Raw genomic sequence first — 20,940 nt, 5'->3', positions numbered from 1 at the left:
AACCCCTAACAATGGTGTTACATTTTTTAAATTCTGAATTTGTGCTTTTCCAGTCCAAGAACTCTTAAACTATACTGCCTACCAGTATGGATGACATGTGACTCCTACCCCGTGTAGGCCTCTGCCTTATTTAACATTTCCTATATACTGATTTTCACAGCAATGATTGATTGTCTCTGTGTAATGTGTGTGTGATGTAAAGTTTTCTGACATCTTAAACTGGCAAGAGTGGCGCTATAAAACGAAATGACTTTAAGGGACAGTGGTTATGGAGACTTGAGGGGCACTGTCAAATGGTGGTAGTGAGAGAATCTGTGGTGGAGGTGGTCATTGGGGGGGCGCCAACACACATTGTCTCACAGGGAGTCACCAATGCTAAAGCAGGCCCTGAATCCAAATCAAGTTTATTGAAAACATTTGCTCCGAGCAATTAAATTATTTGCAAATCTAATCTCTTCATCTATAAGGTGCTATTTTGGACCAAATCTAAAGTTTCTTTTCGAGTTGTAACATGACATTTGTGAAGAAAAGGGCTTATGCACAAAACCATTTACCAGGCGCAAATTCTGTGAATCGCTAAATCACAGGGGGCCTAATTTATGAGATTTTGCCATAGGGCAGTGCAGCAGGCCTTCCTGCTGCGCTGCCCTACGACAAAAGAAAAGGGCAGGAAAGTGAGATATCTATCAGATATGGCGCATTGCTGTCCTTTTCCCCTACGCCGGCGCACAATGGGCTGCCGTGCGCCAACGCAGGCACCTTTGCACCATGGTGTGAGGGTGCCTGAGTTGCGGGGATGATTACAGGAATGGAAACCTTTCTGTCCAAAAATAATCACAAGAGGCGTTTTCCTTTTTCTATGTGTGCTGCAGAATGCAGCAACTTAGAAAAAGGAAACACAAGGAGAAATAAAGATATTTCTCCTCGTTGTACCTCCCTTACGCCTCCCCTGGGAGGCATAAGTTTGTGGCGCTGCCTCAGATTTACGATTTCTCGTAAATCTGGGGCAGTGTCAAAAAGCCATGGATGTTGCTGGGAACACCCCCAGCAACACCCATTGCATGCCCCTTTAATGCAGAAAACTGCGTTAAAGGGACCGATATTTATAAGGCAGCAATAAGCCAAAAAAGGGGTTTAATGCTGCCTGATAAATATCGCGCAGGCTTCTGCGCTAGGGAACGTCACAAAAAGTGACATCCAGCGGGTGCAGCCACTAGATGGCTTTTAACTATGTACTAAACACATTTCACGTTTCGGTGAAAGATTACCAGTTCTCAAAACTTGTTTGTATACCAAATTGCAATTTGGAAAGGACATGTTTTAGGCATCTCTTCCAAATTGCGATTCCGTATGTAATATATCAATAATTTGTAACCATAATTTCAGTTGCAAACCATTGAAGAGGAAGGAATACCATTGGGCCCATACTCCTTTATGAATGTATAAACAAACAAAACTTTTCTCTTTAAATGTGGTCCTGTTTTATTTCAGGAAAATCAGGTTGCATTAAAAAAAGTTAACTTTATTTAAATGCATTGACAGGCAGAACGAATCCAATTTGCAACCTACCTCATTAAAATTAATGAGCTAGGTCGGAATGCAACCCACTCCAAAAAGGAATTTTGAAAATCAAACTATTAGTACATAAGTCCGATCACAAAATTAGACACTGATAACAAAAATCCTGACCACAATGTGTCACCTGTGTTTTGTACATCAGGCCCTAAAACACTACGGTATGTTACACAACAATTCATCCAGTGACAACATTCAATTACTAAATAAATCATTGAGTTTAAGTTTTAACAGGATATTTACAACCTCTCATATACTCATATCATTCCAGTACCTTAGCCGTGGCATCTATAACTTAATAACTCATGGTGCCTCTTTGGTCAAGGGGATTACCAAAACTATACCATGTCAGTGGGGATTCCAAAATTTCCCTTGTCTGTGCAATGGGCTTCTTCATTAAAATGTTTCTTCTACTCTACTAACTAAAGATAATTTGTGTTAGACTCTTTTTTTTACAGTTTTTCAGTATCTTTCTTCCAACCTAGAGCTCGATTAAACTTAATATTTTTATAACTTGATCACGTTAGCAATCTAATTATTGTTTGGGGTGGGAGCCTGCCAACCTAAATGAATAATCACAACTCTTGTCAGGGTGAAGCCTTCAGGTCATTAAATTAACCTTTACTCACCCCTGGTAGACTTGGAACAGAGCAGACAGGAGTAACTAGGACAATGTGCAAAGTATTCTTGCAGTACCAAAGCAGTAATAAAGTGAAAACACCAGGCAATAAATATCCCCAACTGAATTAGAAAAAAAGGTAAAATGTAATGAATAAAACTATTGCACCAAAATGTTCAAATTCCAATCAGGGGAACCATATATATGCATTTATAAAGATTTAGTGGTAAATAACACTAAAAAGCAAAAAACCCCAATGGTAGTAAATGGCCACAGTAGACCGGCACTTAGGAGTCTGGGTCAAAAACACCAACCCGGTTTGAGCTGGTCAGAGGTTTTACCTTGCAACTTAGGGGCATCCTTATCAAATAATCACACCGCCAACTTGCTTTGCTGCGTGATCGGGAAAGGGCAGCAATGCACCACATTTAACACATTATGGCAAATTCCTGTTATTTTCCTGCTCCGGGGCACAATGTGCATCATAGCCTCAATGCAGGCATCCTTGCACCATGATTCAAGGGGACCTGTGTTGTAAGCAGGATTGTTTTTGTGCAGAAAGGTACAACTTCCTGAAGAAAAACAATCTACTGAGGAATTTTCCTCTTTCCAGTGTGCTGCACAATGCAGCACTCATAGAAAGAGGAAAAAGCGAAAATATATTTCTCCGAGTTACACCTCTCCTAGGGATGTGTAGCATTTCTATCCATTTCAAATCTACCAGTAAATCTGAGAATACGCTAAAATCCATGGGTGGTGTGTGGGAACAACCACGCTTCACCCATGGAACGCCTCCCTCAGGCATAGTAACACAACACAACACAACGATAAAGCCACGCAGGGCCATGCAAGATGGCCTTGGTAGCTTGATAAATCTCACTTAAGAGTTGTGTTGCTCTTGCACCCAATTGTGTGGAACAAGGGTGATGCAAATCTTTGATAAATTTGCCCCTTGATCTCTTTTTTGGAAGCCAAAATCCCATGAGTGGGCCAGGTGAACAGGCTGTATCCAAAGAAGTACTCACAAAGTCAAATAGGCACTGGATGGTCCCACTGAAGCCATTGGTTTTGCTGGAAAGCTCTGAGCGGGAGATATTCAAATTTTGAACCCAGAGAAATCGTTTCCCTGGATACGTTTGGTGACTTTGCCCAGTCAAGATTTTTACCTTTGGGCTTAGTCTCTTTTTGGAGCTAGTGGCCCAAAGTTGCAGCCTATATCTGACAATGAGTTCTGCAAAATCGGGTACCTTCTCGCCGAAGATCCACTAAATCAGATTTGTTACTGCGCAGAGGCTCCAAGCAGCAGAAACATGTTTTATTAGCCCAACACGGCCATGCCTTAGACAGATAGGATGGAGTGGTTTGTCCCGGACCTCCAGAGGTCTGCAAGTCCAAAATGTTTCTAAGTCCCAGGTTTTCAGAGGTGGTAGGAGAAGTTTGGTTAGACACAGCCAAAGGTTCCAGGACCTAAGGAACAGCCTTTCCGGGTAAAGATTCACTGCCGGGTCCAGGGCAGGTCCAGTTGTTGCTGGTCAGACATAGAACAGTTATCTTGCAGCTTGTTGCATTCCTGCATCTATGCAGGAGGTTAGGCAACAGACCTTTGAAGTCTACTTATTTTTTTTTGGCACAATAGGAACATGTCATGTCCTTCGTAGGTACTATACGGTCACAGTCATCAGGTGCAGTCCTCTTCTGTTCGTCCACAATTCCATAAGATGTTCCAAAGAGGATACCACATTTATGTGTGGCGCGAGCTAGTACTCACTTCTCCCTAAACAATGGGATAAAAGTTCCTAGAGGTAACCTAACACACTTTTGCAGCAATTCCTGCTTTCTCTACAGCAAACAATCCCACAGTATCCCGCGGTCTCAAAATCCAAGAAGAATAAACCATTCCCCCCTTGTGCAGAGCCTGTGTATCCATCCTCAGGTCTGGTCATTGTAGTGAGCAGCCCCGCCTCTGTAGTCACTTCAAATCAGTTCTGGGGTCTGTTTCCCTCACTAGGCTTGCTGTGAGACTGAGTAGGAGGACTACTGCTGTGGGCTTTCCAGGTGTGACCTAACATTGCCTTGTATCAGGGAAGATCCCTTTGAAGTAAATTAAGTTCCTACATATACCCCAACTGGACTTCCTATCATGGGAACAGAACATTTTCTCACGCCCAAGCCATTTTTTCTGCCCTCTGAGCAGTTTTCATAGCGTATCAGGGCTAATCCTGGCTCGGCTACTGATAGAGAACTAATGCAAATTAGATTCAAGGAGCTTCAGGCAGGGAAAGAAAACTTGCTAAAAGTAACTTTTCCTTAATACATATTTAAATCCAACTTCACCAATGAGTTGGGCTTTTAATATATACTACACAGAGTGGTTTAATCATGATTCTAGATTTTCCAAACCTAGAGATAGCAGATTTTTTTTCCTGCTTTCAGAGTTTTCCTATTGGCTTGCCACTTGTCCCTCAACTCAATTTGTTCTTTGTCGATCTAACCTCAGGACCCTTGACCTGTATTTATTTAGATTTATTTAATCTGTGTTCCTTATTTTTCCTACATGAAGGCTAGTGCACTGCCTATACATCTTTTAACGCCATGCCGTTGTTATGGTTGTATTGTTTATTAAACTAATATCATGCTCGCAGCATCCTCATTATGTGTTATCCGGCTGAACTCTATATGTCTAGAGTAGATCCAATAAAAAAGTCTTAAAACACATACAGTGTTTTAAGGGGGTGTGCAGTTCCTGGCTGGGCGTGGGGGGACAGGGATGTCTTTCTTCGTGATTAAAACACATACACTCATAATTATAGAGATATACGTCCATTTATAATTTAGAGTCCTTAAACCTAAAACAAAAACAAGTTAGCTTCACTTCTCTTAGACCTACACTGGAAATCTATTAAGCTACTTTATATTAACACTGTCCCTCATTTCTACTCAACCTGGCTGCACTTGACCAGCATCTGTCACACAAAAGACACCTAGCCAATGAAAAATCAGAGTGAAACGTAAATGCTTCAGGGGTAGGGCAAACATGAAACTGGAGCAGGGAATTGCAATTGACAAGAAGGCCATCCATTTATGAGCAAGGAACGGATGCCACGCCCATTCTATAAGATAAAGTATTACTTGCATTGCTGTCCACAACAGAAAGCCACCTAAAGCTGTTTGTAGCGAGACCACAAAAATACGTACTGATAATGAGTATGCATCAAATATATGATAATAGAAAATAAAAGTGCATAAAAAGAAAAATGTGTATAAAAATGATCAAAAAATGCAAAAAGGTGAAAAATAAAGGAGCAGATCATAAAATTGTGATTACGTTATTCATTTTCTGTGTACTTTGTATGTGTAGATATTTAATGTGTAAGCCACTAAGATAAACTCTTTTGTAGTGTATTGCCCTGAATAGCATAGAGAGAGCAAAATAGACCAAGATGAAAATGAAATTCAAGAGAAAAGAGAAATAATGAAACTGTGTAAACAGATGAGAATATAAAGGAAATAAAAATAATTGATATGAGGACCACATTTTACAAAAATGAAATGTTAGAAATGTATTTTTCTCCTTAATTTGCAGTGTTCAGTTACGTGTGGTGGTGGTGTAAGAATGAGGAGTGTTACCTGCTCCAAGAACAGCAATGAACCATGCAATGTTTCAAGAAAGCCCAATACCAAAGCTCTATGTGGCCTCCAGCAGTGTCCGTTCAGAAGATCATTTGTACCTAACAAAATTCACACAACTGGTAACAATCCCACCAGGATAACAAATCGGAAAACATTTCCTAAACCTAAACGAAGACCATCAGGCAAATCACTGCCACCAAAACCCAACCGAAGACTCTTGACAACAACTAACATGCCAACAACGTATGTGGTCCCCTCTCTAACTTCCTACTTGGCAACAAATCCCAAACCAATAACAACTTCGATCAATAAAGATATGGAAGATAAAAATATAAATAATTCTACTTATTTGTATACGGATGGAAATTTAGTGTTTACTGAAAGCAAAGGCTTGCAGAAAAGCACTGTGAGAACCATCACCAATCAACCAACTGATGGAAATGTTGAAGAATTAACAAAAGTGAGTAAAGTAATGACTGAAGAAAGCCATAAATTAATTTCGACTACCTCGCAAAGTTCTTATAAAGTTTCACCAATTCAAGAATTTTCAACAGAGGATCCAAGTGTGGAGTTTGATGAGACCGAAGGTTCCACACAACAAAGCGATGATGAACTGGACAGACAATTTGAACCCAAAAATATCTCCAAAATCAACTCTATGAGAAAGACATTGAGCAAAACCCTTCACATTGTTACAAGCCGCAGTACAATTCCTAAAATGTGGCCAACATTTTCTCAGAATGAATTTACTACCCATTCTTCGTATCCAGAGACTAGTGATGAAGTAACAGTTTCAGCGATCAATGAAAGGGCCACAAATATTGACATTCAAGTTAGTGTTCCAATCATAGAAAGCACTGTCACGGACAGACCTCCATCAATGCTGCCTTCTTTGGATGAAGATGCTACTGAATTATTGAATACGTTGAACAACTCTACGCCTTTTGTGAAATTGTTCAACTTCAACTTAAGCAATTCAGAATGGAATTTAAGGACAACAACAGAAAGAAATCTCCCAGAAACGAGTACCAATATTTCACAACAGGCCTTCTGGATAGTGGGGAATTGGAGCGAGGTAAGACATCTCTAACATAGTGGTAGCCCATGAAAATCAAAAAAATTTCAACCATTGTTAAGCACAATATGAAATCCTATAAAACATATGTTGTGGTATTCAATGACAATTTCTTTATGTAAATTACTAAACTATGTGCAGTGTTTTTCAAAATTCAGATAGTTTATATTTTATTTTTTGTGGTATGTTTTATTGGCTGATGCCGCTCTTTGCGATCTGAATTGTTTTGTGAGTTTTCTCTTTGATTTTGTATTGTGTATATAACACAGAACCTTGTAGAGTAGTATAAAATAATACAATGAGTGTAGTAACCAGTAGGCACAGGAAAGAGTGGCGGGTATTAGAATTAAAGTGCAATGCTTCAAGTTGAAGTGTTCCAGAATTATACGGTACAGTTATTAGGCTTTTAAGTATCCCGAAAGCTATGTTGCAATTAAGGAGGGCAATTTTGATTGCCACTCTGAAAGTGGCAATGAGGTTGCGGCCCTTAAGTTCCATTGAATCACATTCTTTTCAAAATAGGTTGCATATGAGAATGATTGAAACTGAGAAAGACATGTGTAGAGAGTTGTTGAGTGTTTGGAAGTGATAGGTACGGTAATAGCCATGGAGGGAGATAGTTTGTAATGGGGAGGTCAATAAACAGAACTGGGTGCTTTTTTAATCGTGTGTGTGTAGGTAGGCAGATTTTAAAAAGTGTACAGTTTTTGTAAATAACTGAGTTTGTCCCTCTGAAGGAATAGTTTAAAAAATCTTCAAGTTCCCGCAGTATAAGGTCCCCGCTAACAACACAGAATATCAGCCTGTGGAGATCTTTTCAGTTGTACTGCACAATTATTTTACATTTCAATTACCAGTCAAGATGGCTTTGTGCAATAGGGCTTGGACACAACAAAAGGGATGCAAAATAAATAATGAATACTCTAACAATTCACAAAAGAGCTTCGCTGATGATAGGTTATGATTTCGTCTGCTCATAAGACATGAATGCATGCTAAACAAAAACATGCTGTCAACAAAGAATACAGTTACATGTCAACCAGTTAAGTTTAGCTAAGCAAACCATAATCCCTACTTGCATGCACAGCAGAAATTACAACCCAATTTCAGTCTTCAAGACCTTATAATATTTATATCAATAAATAACTAGACTAAGCAAAAAAATAACAAGCAAATTCCAATCCAAGAAATGCCCCTGTATCCATAGGGATACTGTTACTGCTATTAATTTTGTTGTGACATGTCACCAGTGATGTCATCAATGTTTTATTGATATTATCTGTCACAATATGGTTGAGGGTATGAGCATTGCTTTTGAGCAGCAAGTGAATCATCAAAGGTATGGGGTGTTTTATATCCTTTATTGAACAAGAGAAACCACAAACAGTTCTTAAGTAGAGGTGTACAATTAGGGTAAGTTTCATTGCTGAGTCCTTTGTTCACTTTTTTCTTTTAAGCAGCCCCACCTTTTAGGGCATGTGTAGGTGATCAGTCAAGACACTTTGTTGCCATGCCAAGTTGATTGATAAGACTACAGCCTTTGTCTGTGGTAGATTAGAATGATTAGAACAGACAACTGGGCATTGAGGCAAGAAAGGCGTTTTTTCATATGAACTTTTCACGGTACAGGTACACTCCATACTAACCAACTTATACAGTGGGTTTTTCAGGACTCCAGATTGTGAATCGTAGGTGTTTTGGGGAAAATAGTCAGTCCTGGTGATGGAAGAGGTGGCTTCCATTTTATTAAATCTCAACACAAATAGGGAGGTGGAAAAGCTCACCAATGCTAAAGCTCCCAGGGAGAATGGATTCAGTTTCAAGTTTTGTAAAATATTTGTATCAATATTGGAGGTGCCATGTCTACACCTTTTCATCATCTGCTTGGAAGGTGGTCAGTTGCCAGACTCATTTCAGAAACCGGTTTTGGGGAATTCTTGAAAGGCAGGGAAAGAGGCCAAAGACCTGACATCTTATAGACCTATAAGTCTTTTAAACTCTGATTATCATGTTTATACCAATGTTTTTGCGAGTTGGATTGACAAGGCAGCCCAATCTTTTATAATGCAGGATCATAATGGTTTCATCAGTGGCCTGAATTTATGCTCCAATCAATGAAATAGGGAATTGTGAAGTGGGCTACTCACCTGTGAGGGTCTCAAGGCGTGGGAGGGAGCAGCTTCAGTCTGTCGAAGAGCCAGGCCTTGAGGGTCTTCCTGAAGATGTGCAGAGTGGGTGCATGTCTGATGTTGATGGGGAGCTCATTCCAGGTCTTTGCTGCTACGTAGGAGAAGGGTCTTCCACCTGTTCTGGCTCTGCAGATGTGTGGGGTTTCGGCAAGGGCGAGGTCAGCGGATCCGAGGTTTCTCTTGGGTAGGTGGAAGGTGATACTTTCATTGAGATATTGGGGTCCGATGTTGTGGCAAAATTGTGAAGGGGTGTGTTCTAGGTAGTAGGTAGGATAATTGAATGCGATATCCATCCTTCTCCAAGAATCACACTTCTGGGTATTTGGGATGGGGAGATGGCAGGGCAAAATGATATGAAGTATTTTATATTTATTGCAAAGCTGGTGGCTCGTTCCCTCATCACCACTTATTGGAAATCCCTGACCACCCTAGATGTGCACAATCGGAGGAAAAAATGCAGAATGTTAGCGAGCACGAAGCCTGGCATCATGCCAAATTTCATCACAATTTACAATATTATAGAAAATGGAGGAAATATGCCTGGAAGGAGTGGGGTCTAGTCTCTCCTACAGTTCATAGTACTATTTACAGAAGTGGATGAAGTTTGGTAATGGCAGTACTCTATTATTAGGGTTACAATATTTTTTCTATTCTTAGCATTGGCATTTTAAGGTAGTACTGGCACTTTCTGACGTATAGCAGTTTAGGATATTTAATAATCGAGAACTGAACTAAGTACAGCTACTGTGTTTAAGGTATTTTCAGAGGAATTTATTTTCCTCTGAATAATCACACTTTTAGGGATCACAGGCACTTTATGATGTATAGCACTTTAGAATGTGCAATGATTAGGGATAATCAGGGATTGAAATGAAGCATAGTTATTATGTATGAGGTATTTTTGGGGAAATGTACTCCTTGGAATAATTGCACTTTAAGGGGGCATAGGAACTTTCTATATGGCGTTTAGTACCTTAGGATGTACAATAAATAGGGATTGAATTGAATTGTCACGAATTTTCCTCGGAATAATGGTGCCAAAATTAATGTAAATGTATTTTTTACAAAAAAAAGGTGCTTGTAGGAGGGACACCAGTGGACCTGTTCATGTCTAAAAAGGCATTGAGGGCACCCCTAGAACAACTGCACAGAAAAGTGGACACCTTTTGGGCAAGTTTGTGGCATGCAGGATAGTACCTCTGCATAACTGACGGAAGTTAAAAATTTGGACTAGTCCTTCTAGAGGGAGACAGGAGCAAATATTTATAGATCATAACTGAGATATTTCTGGAAAGTCAGTCCATTTATTAAACATGTGCTGTGCTATCTATTTCTTCATTTTAAAACAGATTGGAAAGGTTAGAAAATGGTAAATTGTCTGCTACATCAGAGTGATTGGATTGCCATTGTCTCAGTTGGAAGCAACCTGAGAGAATCAACTGAGCATTTTTCAGCAAGTCCATGTCACCGACTGAGGTCCTGCAAATTATCTAGTTAAAGGATGTGGTAAGATTGGCAACAAAAAGGATGCAAGCGGGTACTGAAAATTGCTGCAGGAATAGGGGCATTATTCACAAGGTGACGTTAAGCCACATTAAGTGGCTTAATGCCAACTTGTAAATAGGGCAAAGGGGTTATCGCCACCAGAGCTTCAAAAAAAGTGACGATCTGGAGTCAATAATACCTTGTAAATATATCCCTTGGTGGGATCGGGCGCATTTATTGGTATTATAATATTTCCTGCTAGTTTTGATATTCCCAATTACAACAAGCAGAGAGATTCTGGACCTGTGCGTTTCACAGTGAATTAGATTAACAGTTTCTTCTTTTTGGTTTCGCATGCTTTGGTATATTTGAGTGCCTTCATTTGTCACCTCAGTGGCATATGTATCTAGTGGTGTTATTATTTGATGTCATTTTTTGCAAAGACGTCCTCTGGAAATGTTTTGTATCCACACCTTACCTCACACTCGTGATCAAAGTCACATGCATTTAGATCCAATCATATCGACCACATCCACAGAAACTTGAATACGGCGCCAGGACGGACATATGGCCACGCCGCCGGTTGTTTACCTTATATCAGAAAGAGCTCGATAGAATCTAAAAGCTACACCTCAAAAAGGAATTTCAAAGGAGTTTTGGTTAAGGAATAATGTGAAGGATACGTTCCTTTTTAATACTTCCCACAAGGAATAGAGGAATTTTCTGATAGAAGTCAATACCAGGACCTATGCGGTTGCTGTGATCCCTAAATTAAGGCCAGTCCGCCGCTGTGAATCAGACACCCAAAGTTTGTACAGAGTTTACAGAATAAGAAAGTGACTAACCGGGACGTCTTAATAGGAAATACTTCTGGGACTATAAAGTCCGCATGACTCTGGGGCAGACTAATTTATCTTCGTCTCATATATTTTTTTTTAAAGAACAGGAGTAACACTACCATTGTCTTGAAAAAGAAGGTGTTATGTGAACATACCTTCAAAACGCGTCGACGCTCCTATTGCAGCCACAAATCCATCTGTTTGAACATTACCTTAGATGCTTATGACTTGTAAGGCATCAAGGTTTATGTGGTGAAATCTTGTTTTTTGATTGTGGCAATTGATGACAAAGGTTACTGTCTGTTTTTAAACTCTTGTGCAACATATTTTGTATTTTAACTGGGATCAATTGGTTTTATTATTGAATGCATTGTAAGTGCTTTATTGTGACTTCTCTGATAGAATTGTTTTATTATGTAATGTCTTGGAAAATATATTGTTTTAAAAATTTCAACCATCATTTCAATAACTATAGGTTCTTTGTGCCAATACCAAGCAGACTCAAGGTGTGCATGTGGTCGGTATGATTGGATCTAAGTGCATGTGACTTTGATCACGAGTGTGAGGTAAGGTGTGGATACAAAACATTCCCAGAGGATGTCTTTGCAAAAAGTTCTTGTTTGAACCCCAGTCCTTTGGGTTACCAAGGGTTCCTCTCTCTTTTTATATTTTATTTGATGTCATTGCAGTGCTTTGTGTCAATATTTATTTCTTTTGAGGTAGCACACTTGGGTGTGTATGGTCCTTTGCATGTCTCTCTTAAAATAAGTACTTATATTTGACAGGAAGGGTACCATATCGGTGTTAGAGATATATTTTGGGAGCCCAAATTATTCTTTCCCAGATACAAATGAACCCTGAGATAGAGAGAGATGAAAGGAAAGATAGAGAGGAAATAAAACAGGCATTGAAAATGCACTGGATCCCGCCTTTAATTAAGTTAAAGCTATTTGCTTTGCTAATGGTATTGTATAGCAAAGCAAATGGCTTTAACTTAATCAAAGGCGAGACCTATTGTTACTGACTGACATTGCCCAGATGTAGGTGGATGAGCAACTTGCACAGTAATTCAGTCCAATGTAGGACCCAGCTGTGGATGCTAACAGGAGAAACAGAGGTGGAGGGTGAGGAGAGATGAAGGGTGAGGAGATATGGAGGGTGAGGAGAGATCGCTGTCGAGGGTGAGGAGAGACAGAGGTGGAGGGTGAGGAGAGACAGAGGTGGACGTGAGGAGAGACAGAGGTGAGCAGAGACACAGCTGAACGTGAGGCGAGACAGAGGTGGAGCTGAGGAGAGGTGAGGTGGAGGGTGAGGAGAGAGATGTGGAGGGTGAGGATTGACAGAGGTGGAGGGTGAGGAGAAACAGAGGTGGAGGTGAGGAGAGGTAGAGGTGAGGCAAGGTGGAGGGGAGGTGAGGTGGAGGTGAGGAGAGACAGAGGTGGAGGGTGAGGAGACATCAAGGTGGAGGTGAGACCAGGCAGATGTGAAGGTGAGGAGAGACAGAGGTGGAGGATGGGGAGAGACAGTGGAGGAGGGTGAGGGTAGACAGAGGTGGAGGATGGGAGAGATAGTGGAGGGGGGAGTCAGAGGTAGAGAATGGTGAGACACACTGGTGGAGAGGGAGAGAAAGGTGGAGAATGGGGAGGGACAGTGGTGGAGGGGTCAGACAGGTGTAGGTGAGGAGAGATGGGGTGGAGGGTGAGGAAAGACAGAGGGGAGGAGAGACAGAGGTGGGGGAGAGACAGGGAGAGGGGAGGGGGTGGTATCACTTTCATCTCCTCTCCTAGTGTAAGGTAACGCCCCCTCTCCACAGGCCCTGCTGGGGCCAAGAGCAGATCCCTGCCCGCATCAGCCGTCACCCGAGACAGCTCGTGATTGTTGGTAAAGAGAGGTTTATTATCTGCTGATGATGTGATCCATTTGGAGGGGGGGTTCCCCTCACCCACCCCCAGGGCCGACACTGAGAAGGCACCAGAGACCTGAAGCTGTCTATGCTGCAATACTGGGGGGAGGGGCTGAGGGGGCGGAGGAAGAGGAGTGGGGTTAGAGTAGGAATAGAGAAGGGAAAGTTGGGGAGCCTGTACTTGGGACTTTCACCCGGTCTTGCATAAAAAGATAATCGCTTTGTGCTTTTAGGCACTATACTTTAATTGTTTAAAATTGCATATCTCCATTTCCACTGACTGTATTTTTGTTGTTTGGGTTTTGAAGAATGTATTAAGTTTTTCTCTATTTTTCTAAATTGCAGGGGGATTTTCCTTGTGTTGTGCTTTCACTTTTTTTTTTTTTTGTGGTGTGTGCGGTTACTCAGATGAGTGTCTCGGTGATAATGTTCATTACCACTAGTCAGAAGAAATTATCAGAAAGCCAGTTTAAACAACCAAGTTTTAAGGCTTTGGTTGAAGGTACCTTCATCTTTAGAGCGAGAGACGGCAAGATCCAAGAAAAAAATGCCGCTCCATTTCTTCCTTTTGATTTTTGATTCAACAGTCAACAGAGCATTGCAGGAATGCAGAGTTCTTGCTGGATGGCAGTGTGTGAGTCTCTGGCCAGGTAACAAGGACCTGAATTAGAGAAGGCTCTATTGGCCAAGGCAAGCCCCTTGAAATGAATTCTCTCACGGATTGACAGCCACTGCAGTTCCTTAGGGTGCAGAGGAATTAGGTTTTTTTCTAGAGATTTAAAGGAGGTGGGCTGCAGCGTTCGGCAACTACAGGAGTCTTAAGTTCAGCGGTTGATAGACCCTAGTAGAGGAGGTTATGAAAGCACGGATTACCATTTTCTGGATATGTGAAGGAAGCAGAAACTGTTTAAGGGTCTGAGAGGACCAAAGCTCACACCTACCACACTGTCCACCTGGAAGCTGAAGGATAGCTTATTGTCAAACTTCACTCCAAGGTTGTCTACAACTGTGGCAGGGGTAGGAGGTGGAAGAACAAAACGTGGACAAAATTTGCCTCCCCAAGAAGAGGAAGGGTGCCAAAGACTAGTATTTCAGTATTGGTGGTATTGCACTGAGATTGCTCAGGCACATCCACTAAGATACTGCCGACCGGCACGTTTCAAATCAATTCTGGGCATTAGGTATATTACTGTTCTACGTAAAAAGAAGCTGCGTGTCATCGACATAGGATACCACCGGCACACCAAAGAATTCTGCTGGAGGAGTCATGTAGACATTAAATAGTGTTGGACTCAGGACAGAGCCCTGTGGATCACCTAATTGTAAAGGTGCAAAAGGTGATATCCATACTGCCTGACATCTGTCTGATAGAAAAGTCCCAAACCAAGTCAAGGTGGCCCCACCTATCCCAATATTTCTCAGTTGTTGCTGGAGGATAAAGTGGGAAAACATATAAAACACCACTGATAGCTTTAGAAGCAATAGGACAACTTTCTTCCCTTGGTCCACTGCCAGCTTGATGGTATCGGAAACCTCTACCAATGTAGATTCTGTACTGTGTCCAGGGCGGAAACCCAATTGAGATAGATGCAGCAACTAATTAGAGTCCAAATACTTGGACAATTGGACATTATTCAGTTTTTCTAGAATCTTTGAAAAGACTGGCACTAATGAGATAGACCTGTAATTGGCCAGAATAGACTTGTAGGCAGAAAGTTTTTTCAGAAGCGGAATTAGCTTAGCTTATTTCTAACAACTGGGAACAGTGGACTGGAGTCAGGAGTCATTTAGGATAGAGTTAAGAATAGGATTAATGGCAACATGATTGGCCGCCTAAATATGAGGTGAACATGAATCATCTGGAGAACCAGATTTTCAAGAATTTAGGGCTTTTTCAGAAACCTCCAGTGAAATAGCTGCGAATTCTGTCAAGGAACAGGATTGAGTGGTTGAAGCCGTCAAGGGCTGGTTCCCAGGCCAGTTGGTATCTGAGGTAACACCAGATCCAGATACATTTAAAGCCCCTACAATACCCTTGATCTTGTTATCGAAGAAATCTGAGTTACTTGCATAATTTAGGGGAGGCCTTGAGAGGCTGCGCTAAGGCACTTGGGTTTGAATTCTTTTTTTAGCTATCTTAAAAACCGCTCTAGGTTTATTGACAGATATAGCTGTTTTGGTAGCAAAGAAATTTGCTTAGGCCCTCTTTATTCCTTGATGTTAGCCCCTTTTTATAGAGTTTCTTGTCAGTGGGTAAGTAGTGCTTATGCCAAGACCGTTCCAATCTTTTGCATTAGTGCTACATTTTCCTGAACTCATCATTAAACCAAGGACAGAGGGGCATCTTAAAAGGCCAGACCCTGTCTTAATGGGTCCAGCAATATCCACCATATGACCTAGCCAGGCATTAGCTGCCTCTGCGTCCACCTCAATGGCTCCATTGAAAGGAAAAACACTATTATTAAGAATAGAAGAAGTCTCCTCAGTGGTGGTATTTGCTCAACTTTGATGGAGTAAAGATAGGGTGGGCCTTCTACCTCTGGGGCCCTGCTCTAGTATCCAGTTAAAATTAACTGGTGCATGGTCCAACCAAGTATTGCTCTTGGCATCCAATACTTCAACATAACAATTAGAGACGGTGGGGTCATGAATATGACCAGCTAAATGAGTGAGTTGATTAACAAACCGCTACAAATTTCCAGCAGAGATATTGTCAAGGAGGAGACATTCATGTTGATCATCAACCATATTCAAATGAAAATCCAGATCTCCCAAAATAGAGAGTAGAGTATTTCAAAAGATGTTTGGATAGAGAGTTGTCTAGGGAAGACATAAATTCTCCAGCATAGCCGGGAGTATGGTAAATTATGAGTCTCGCCAATGTTTTACTTGCCTAAGGGGAGAGACAACACCCCCACCTCTTTTACTTTATTTCTGTTTAAGTGCTGCATAAATACTTTACATATTGCCTGTAAATTAAGCCTGGCTGCTTTTGTGCCAAGCTACCAGAGCCTTAACCACTGGTTAATTTAGTGATTTTTTGTGATCAGGATTGGTGGGCTCATCCTCACTTGGCGCTCCTCAGTACCCTTGAGGCCTGCACTGACTCTCAACCTACCTGTCTTAAGACAACTGGGTTGAGAGGTGTAAAGTTTGCATGAGTGGATGGCTGTTGCAAGATGGCCGGCCAAAAAGATGTGCACACTTTAAACAGTGCCTTAGGCAGCCCTCGCTCCTCCCTGCTGCTGTCATTCAGCAGCGGCCCGCCCCTAACCTGAAGCTTGGCTCGGGCGGAGGATGAAAAATAAAATGCTAATGTACTAGCATTTTTGTTTTCATCCCTGGGGCTTTTATGGGGTGCAACTCTCCTCCGCTCCAACAGAGGAGCCCACCCCTGAGTTTTGTTCTTGGCAATGGAGGGTCATTATTTTAAATTCTTCTGTTCTTTACTACTAGGTTTTCCCTGGTGGTGATGGACAGAAACTTTGGACATCAAACCATCCACCCTAAATACGGACGGGCAGTGTGATTACCTTATTCCGATGGCCAGCGCTGTATAAGGCCGCTAGAGTAAGCTTTTCGGCGAAGGAGACAAGGGGACTGCCGGCAATGGAAAGCCTACGGTCCGTATGACTTCCGGTAGGGTAGGTGGCCCGAGAGTATAGCCGACAGGCTACTGCGTCACATTTGCCATAGAGTGCCACAGCGGCCACATTCTAAATCAGGCCATTTGTCGTTAAAGCGGTGACTATGTTGTCTACAGATGTCTCTTTCAATGCAAGATAATAACCTGTATTTCCCATGACATACATGCTGCAAAATGACTTTCTTTTTAGTCATCTTTCTTAAGTCTCAAATAGTATCAAGGGCTATAAAATTGACTTTATTGATATTAATATACATGTCTGCTATCTTCCAGGAGAGTTTTTATTTTCAATAGGCTTTATATTGGTATTTCGAGAGCTAAACTGAGACAGAAGGAAAGTGTACTCGTAATGACTGTCATGATTTGAAGACAGTGCACTTGCTACTTAAACCAAATCCGTTATCGTCTTATTTTCCCGAGTAATGCTTGATGAACTCAGTTTTGATATTATCCTCTGATTTAATGTGAGTTAATTACGGAGTCGCAGCTGCCAGTGGCAGAATCTGTCGTCTGCTTAAAACGCTGTTCTTGCCTTCAGAGATCCTTTCAGTTGGGAATGGAAACTAAACTGCATTCAAAGCCACCGCCTAATATCTGAACCCCCTACACATTAAAATATCAAAACAACATATCAGTGTCAAAGTATGTGCCACGTGATATAAAATCAATGAGCAGTACTACCATTGTGAAAAAGATCTTGATGATGTGAAGAGTTTTTTTTTGTATTTCTCCTCATTTCATTTCTCAGTGTCTCTGCGGGATCCTTCTTTTCTAAACTCATATGGAAACGCTTTCAGTATTTTAAAAGTCTTTTCTTTCTAATTTCTGAGCCAGGCTAGATCTATTGTACTGTTATTCATTATTTTTGAAGGGGTGCTCTGACATTGCTGACAGCAAATTATAAGTAAAATGCTTTTTTGTGTGACTCACATTGTTTCTGGAAATACAGCATGTATTTCCAGAAATGCAAATGTAATAATTTATTACATCTTATATTTCATTCGAAGTAGGTATGATAATATTGGCAAAGATTTAATACCAGTAATTCAGACTTTCTTCGTGAATTGTTTATTATGGCGCAGTCCATCATTTTCAGCATAAAGCAATGGAATGTTTTGATGAAAACCAATCTGCCTGACAGCAGCATAGAATGAAGACAATTGGAAATAAGTTGCTTTTGAAACTGAACATCACATTTTCACTGTAATGGAGTTGTTGTAATATAATATAAACTCACGTAGCAAAGCAAGTAATATTGCTACTAAAACCAATATAAAACTTTAATGTCATGGAGGAAACCGTGAACGGCATGAACTATGTAGCGATCCCACAACTAGTTGCATAGAGACACCATATATGCAACTTACATGCGTCAAATATATTTAATAAGCATGCCTGGATACGGAAATAGGACGTTTTAGTGCAATTCGACATTTTGACCAACACTCATATGTCTGAAAGTTCAGAAAGGTGAGTGTACTGGGCCCTCATTACATGGCTTGATTTAGGTGCAGGAATACCTCTGGTTTCATCACACCTACATCTGGACTTTACACACTATCGCCATTAGAATGGGGAATAAGTATGCAGACTCTGGAATAACGGATGAAACGCATCTTTCTTTGATTCCTGGGACTATTTCACCAACATTTACCACAGTTTCTGAGCAGGTGGTAAATGCCAGCGGGGGACCTGTGTGGTTTGGGGGTAGGGGCAGTAAGGCCGCCTATGGCCTTGCCAGGCTGTGACCAAGCTAGGGGAGCATTGTTTGCTCCTCTCCTGCTGTTGAAGGGCGCGGGCAGAGGGCAGAGTGTGCCTCTGTTCACAGTCTCTACTTCAGCTGTGATTTTACCGCGTCATTTCAGGTCCAAAAGCCCCTGAGCAATGGTAGAATGGCCTATGCAATGACAGCCTAAGATTCAGTTCAATGATATCCATAAGAGATGATCTTCAACAAACCTGACATATGCTTTAGAGCACCGTCATCATGAACCATGACCTTCTTATCTTGGAGAAGGAAGCCAACTGGGCCAATGATAGCAAAGGTTAAAATATGTTTATTCTCAGTGGTCGAACCCAGGCCAGTATTTGTTCTCGCTATCGAATTAGTACGGTACTTAACTCTGGCATCCATAAATATCACCAACAGCGAATACTTTGGAGGGTTAAACCCTATTAAGTAATACATAGTCTCATGAAAGTGTTTCTAAACAAATGCTTAAGCCAATTACATCTTTCTAAGGACAGGTCTAGACAGATGCATAAGAAGTTAGCTTTTAGGTTTGACTTGACTACGCAGCTGTCATCCAAAGCTCATGTGATGAAAAAAAAAAGCATTGGAAAGCGGTAAAGAGAGTGGGGCTTCGGCACTATCCTGATATTGATGTTCTTTTTTAAGGACATTTCATTGGGCAGTAGTTGGGTTACAGTGCCTATGAAGACTCTCCAGTGCAGTGTAAGGACAGATACACTGTCAATCAATCAATCGGGTACTTGAAAAGCGCTCTACTTACCCGTGAGGGTCTCATGGCGCTGAGGGGAGGGGGGGGGGGGCGGGTGCCGCTACTGCTCGAAGAGCCACGTCTAGAGGAGTCTTCTGAAGGTGAGTAGGTCTTGGGTCTGTCGTAGGTGAGTAGGGAGGGTGTTCCAGGGTTTGGCGGCGAGGTAGGAGAAGGATCTGCCGCCGGCGGTCATACGTTGGATGCGGGGGACCTCTGCGAGGGCGAGGCTGGCGGAGCGGAGCTGGCGGGTGGGGGTGTAGAAGTTGAGTCTGCTGTTCAGGTAGGCTGATCTGGCGTTGTGGAGTGCTTTGTGTGCGTGGGTGAGGAGCTTGAAGGTGATCCTCTTGTTGATGGGGAGCCAGTGCAGGTCTCTCAGGAGGGGGGTGATGTGGCTGTGGCGGGGGGCGTTGACGATCGGTCGGGCGGAGGCGTTTTGGATGCGTTGTAGCCGCCGTTGGTGTTTGGCTGGGATTCCTGCGTAGAGTGCTTTGCCGTAGTCCAGTCTGCTGCTGACGAGGGCCTGTGTCACTGTTCTTCTTGTTTCGGTCGGGATCCATTTGTAGATCCGGCGGAGCAAGCATAGGGTGTTGTAGCAGGAGGAGGAGATGGCGTTGACTTGCTTGGACATGGAGAGTGAGGAGTCGAGGATGAATCCTAGGTTGCGTGCGTGGTCGGTTGGTGTCGGTGCTGTCCCTAGAGCGGTCGGCCACCAGGAGTCATCCCAGGCTGAGGGGGTGGGTCCGAGGAGGAGGACCTCCGTCTTGTCCGAGTTCAGTTTCAGACGGCTGCTCCTCATCCAGTCGGCGATGGCCTTCATGCCCTTGTGAATGTTGGTTTTGGCGGTGTGGGGGTCCTTGGTGAGGGAGAGGATGAGCTGGGTGTCGTCGGCGTAGGGGATGATGTTGAGGTTGTGGTGGCGGGCCACTTGTGCGAGGGGGGCCATGTAGATGTTGAACAGCGTCGGGCTGAGGGATGAGCCCTGGGGGACGCCGCAGATGATGTCGGTGGCTTCTGACCAGAAAGGTGGGAGGCGGACGCTCTGGGTTCTGCCGGAGAGGAAGGACATGGTCCAGTCAAGGGCCTTCTCTTGGATTCCGGCTTCTTGGAGGCGTGTTTTTAGAGTGAGGTGGCAGACTGTGCCGAATGCGGCTGACAGGTCCAGGAGGATAAGGGCTGATGTTTCACCGTTGTCTAGTTGGCGTCTGATGTCGTCTGTGGCGGCGATGAGGGCTGTCTCGGTGCTGTGGTTTCGTCTGAATCCGGATTGGGATGGGTCCAGGATGTTGTTGTCTTCGAGGTGGCGGGTCAGTTGAATGTTGACGATTTTCTCGATGACCTTTGCCGGGAATGGGAGCAGTGAGATGGGTCGGAAGTTCTTGAGGTCCTTGGGGTCCGCCTTGGGTTTTTTGAGGAGGGCGTTGATTTCGGCGTGCTTCCAGCTTTACAGAAATGTCGCTTTTTCGAAGGAGATGTTGATG

General features: G+C 42.5%; 1 protein-coding gene across 1 annotated transcript in view; it reads left to right on the top strand.

Annotated features, from left to right (window-relative positions):
• The window catches only part of ADAMTS12 (ADAM metallopeptidase with thrombospondin type 1 motif 12), a 4,274,824-nt gene that overhangs the window by 3,328,928 nt on the left and 924,956 nt on the right, over positions 1 to 20,940 (top strand). The window contains exon 19 of the mRNA XM_085630806.1: positions 5,778 to 6,899. Within this exon, the coding sequence (XP_085486932.1) occupies positions 5,778 to 6,899 (1,122 nt within the window). The remainder of the gene's footprint in view (positions 1 to 5,777; positions 6,900 to 20,940) is intronic.

Source organism: Triturus cristatus, chromosome 2_1 (assembly GCF_964204655.1).
Source record: "Triturus cristatus chromosome 2_1, aTriCri1.1, whole genome shotgun sequence".
Taxonomy (NCBI): domain Eukaryota; kingdom Metazoa; phylum Chordata; class Amphibia; order Caudata; family Salamandridae; genus Triturus; species Triturus cristatus.
The sequence above is the reverse complement of the archived record's forward strand: the minus strand, read 5'-3'. Positions and strand labels throughout refer to the sequence as shown.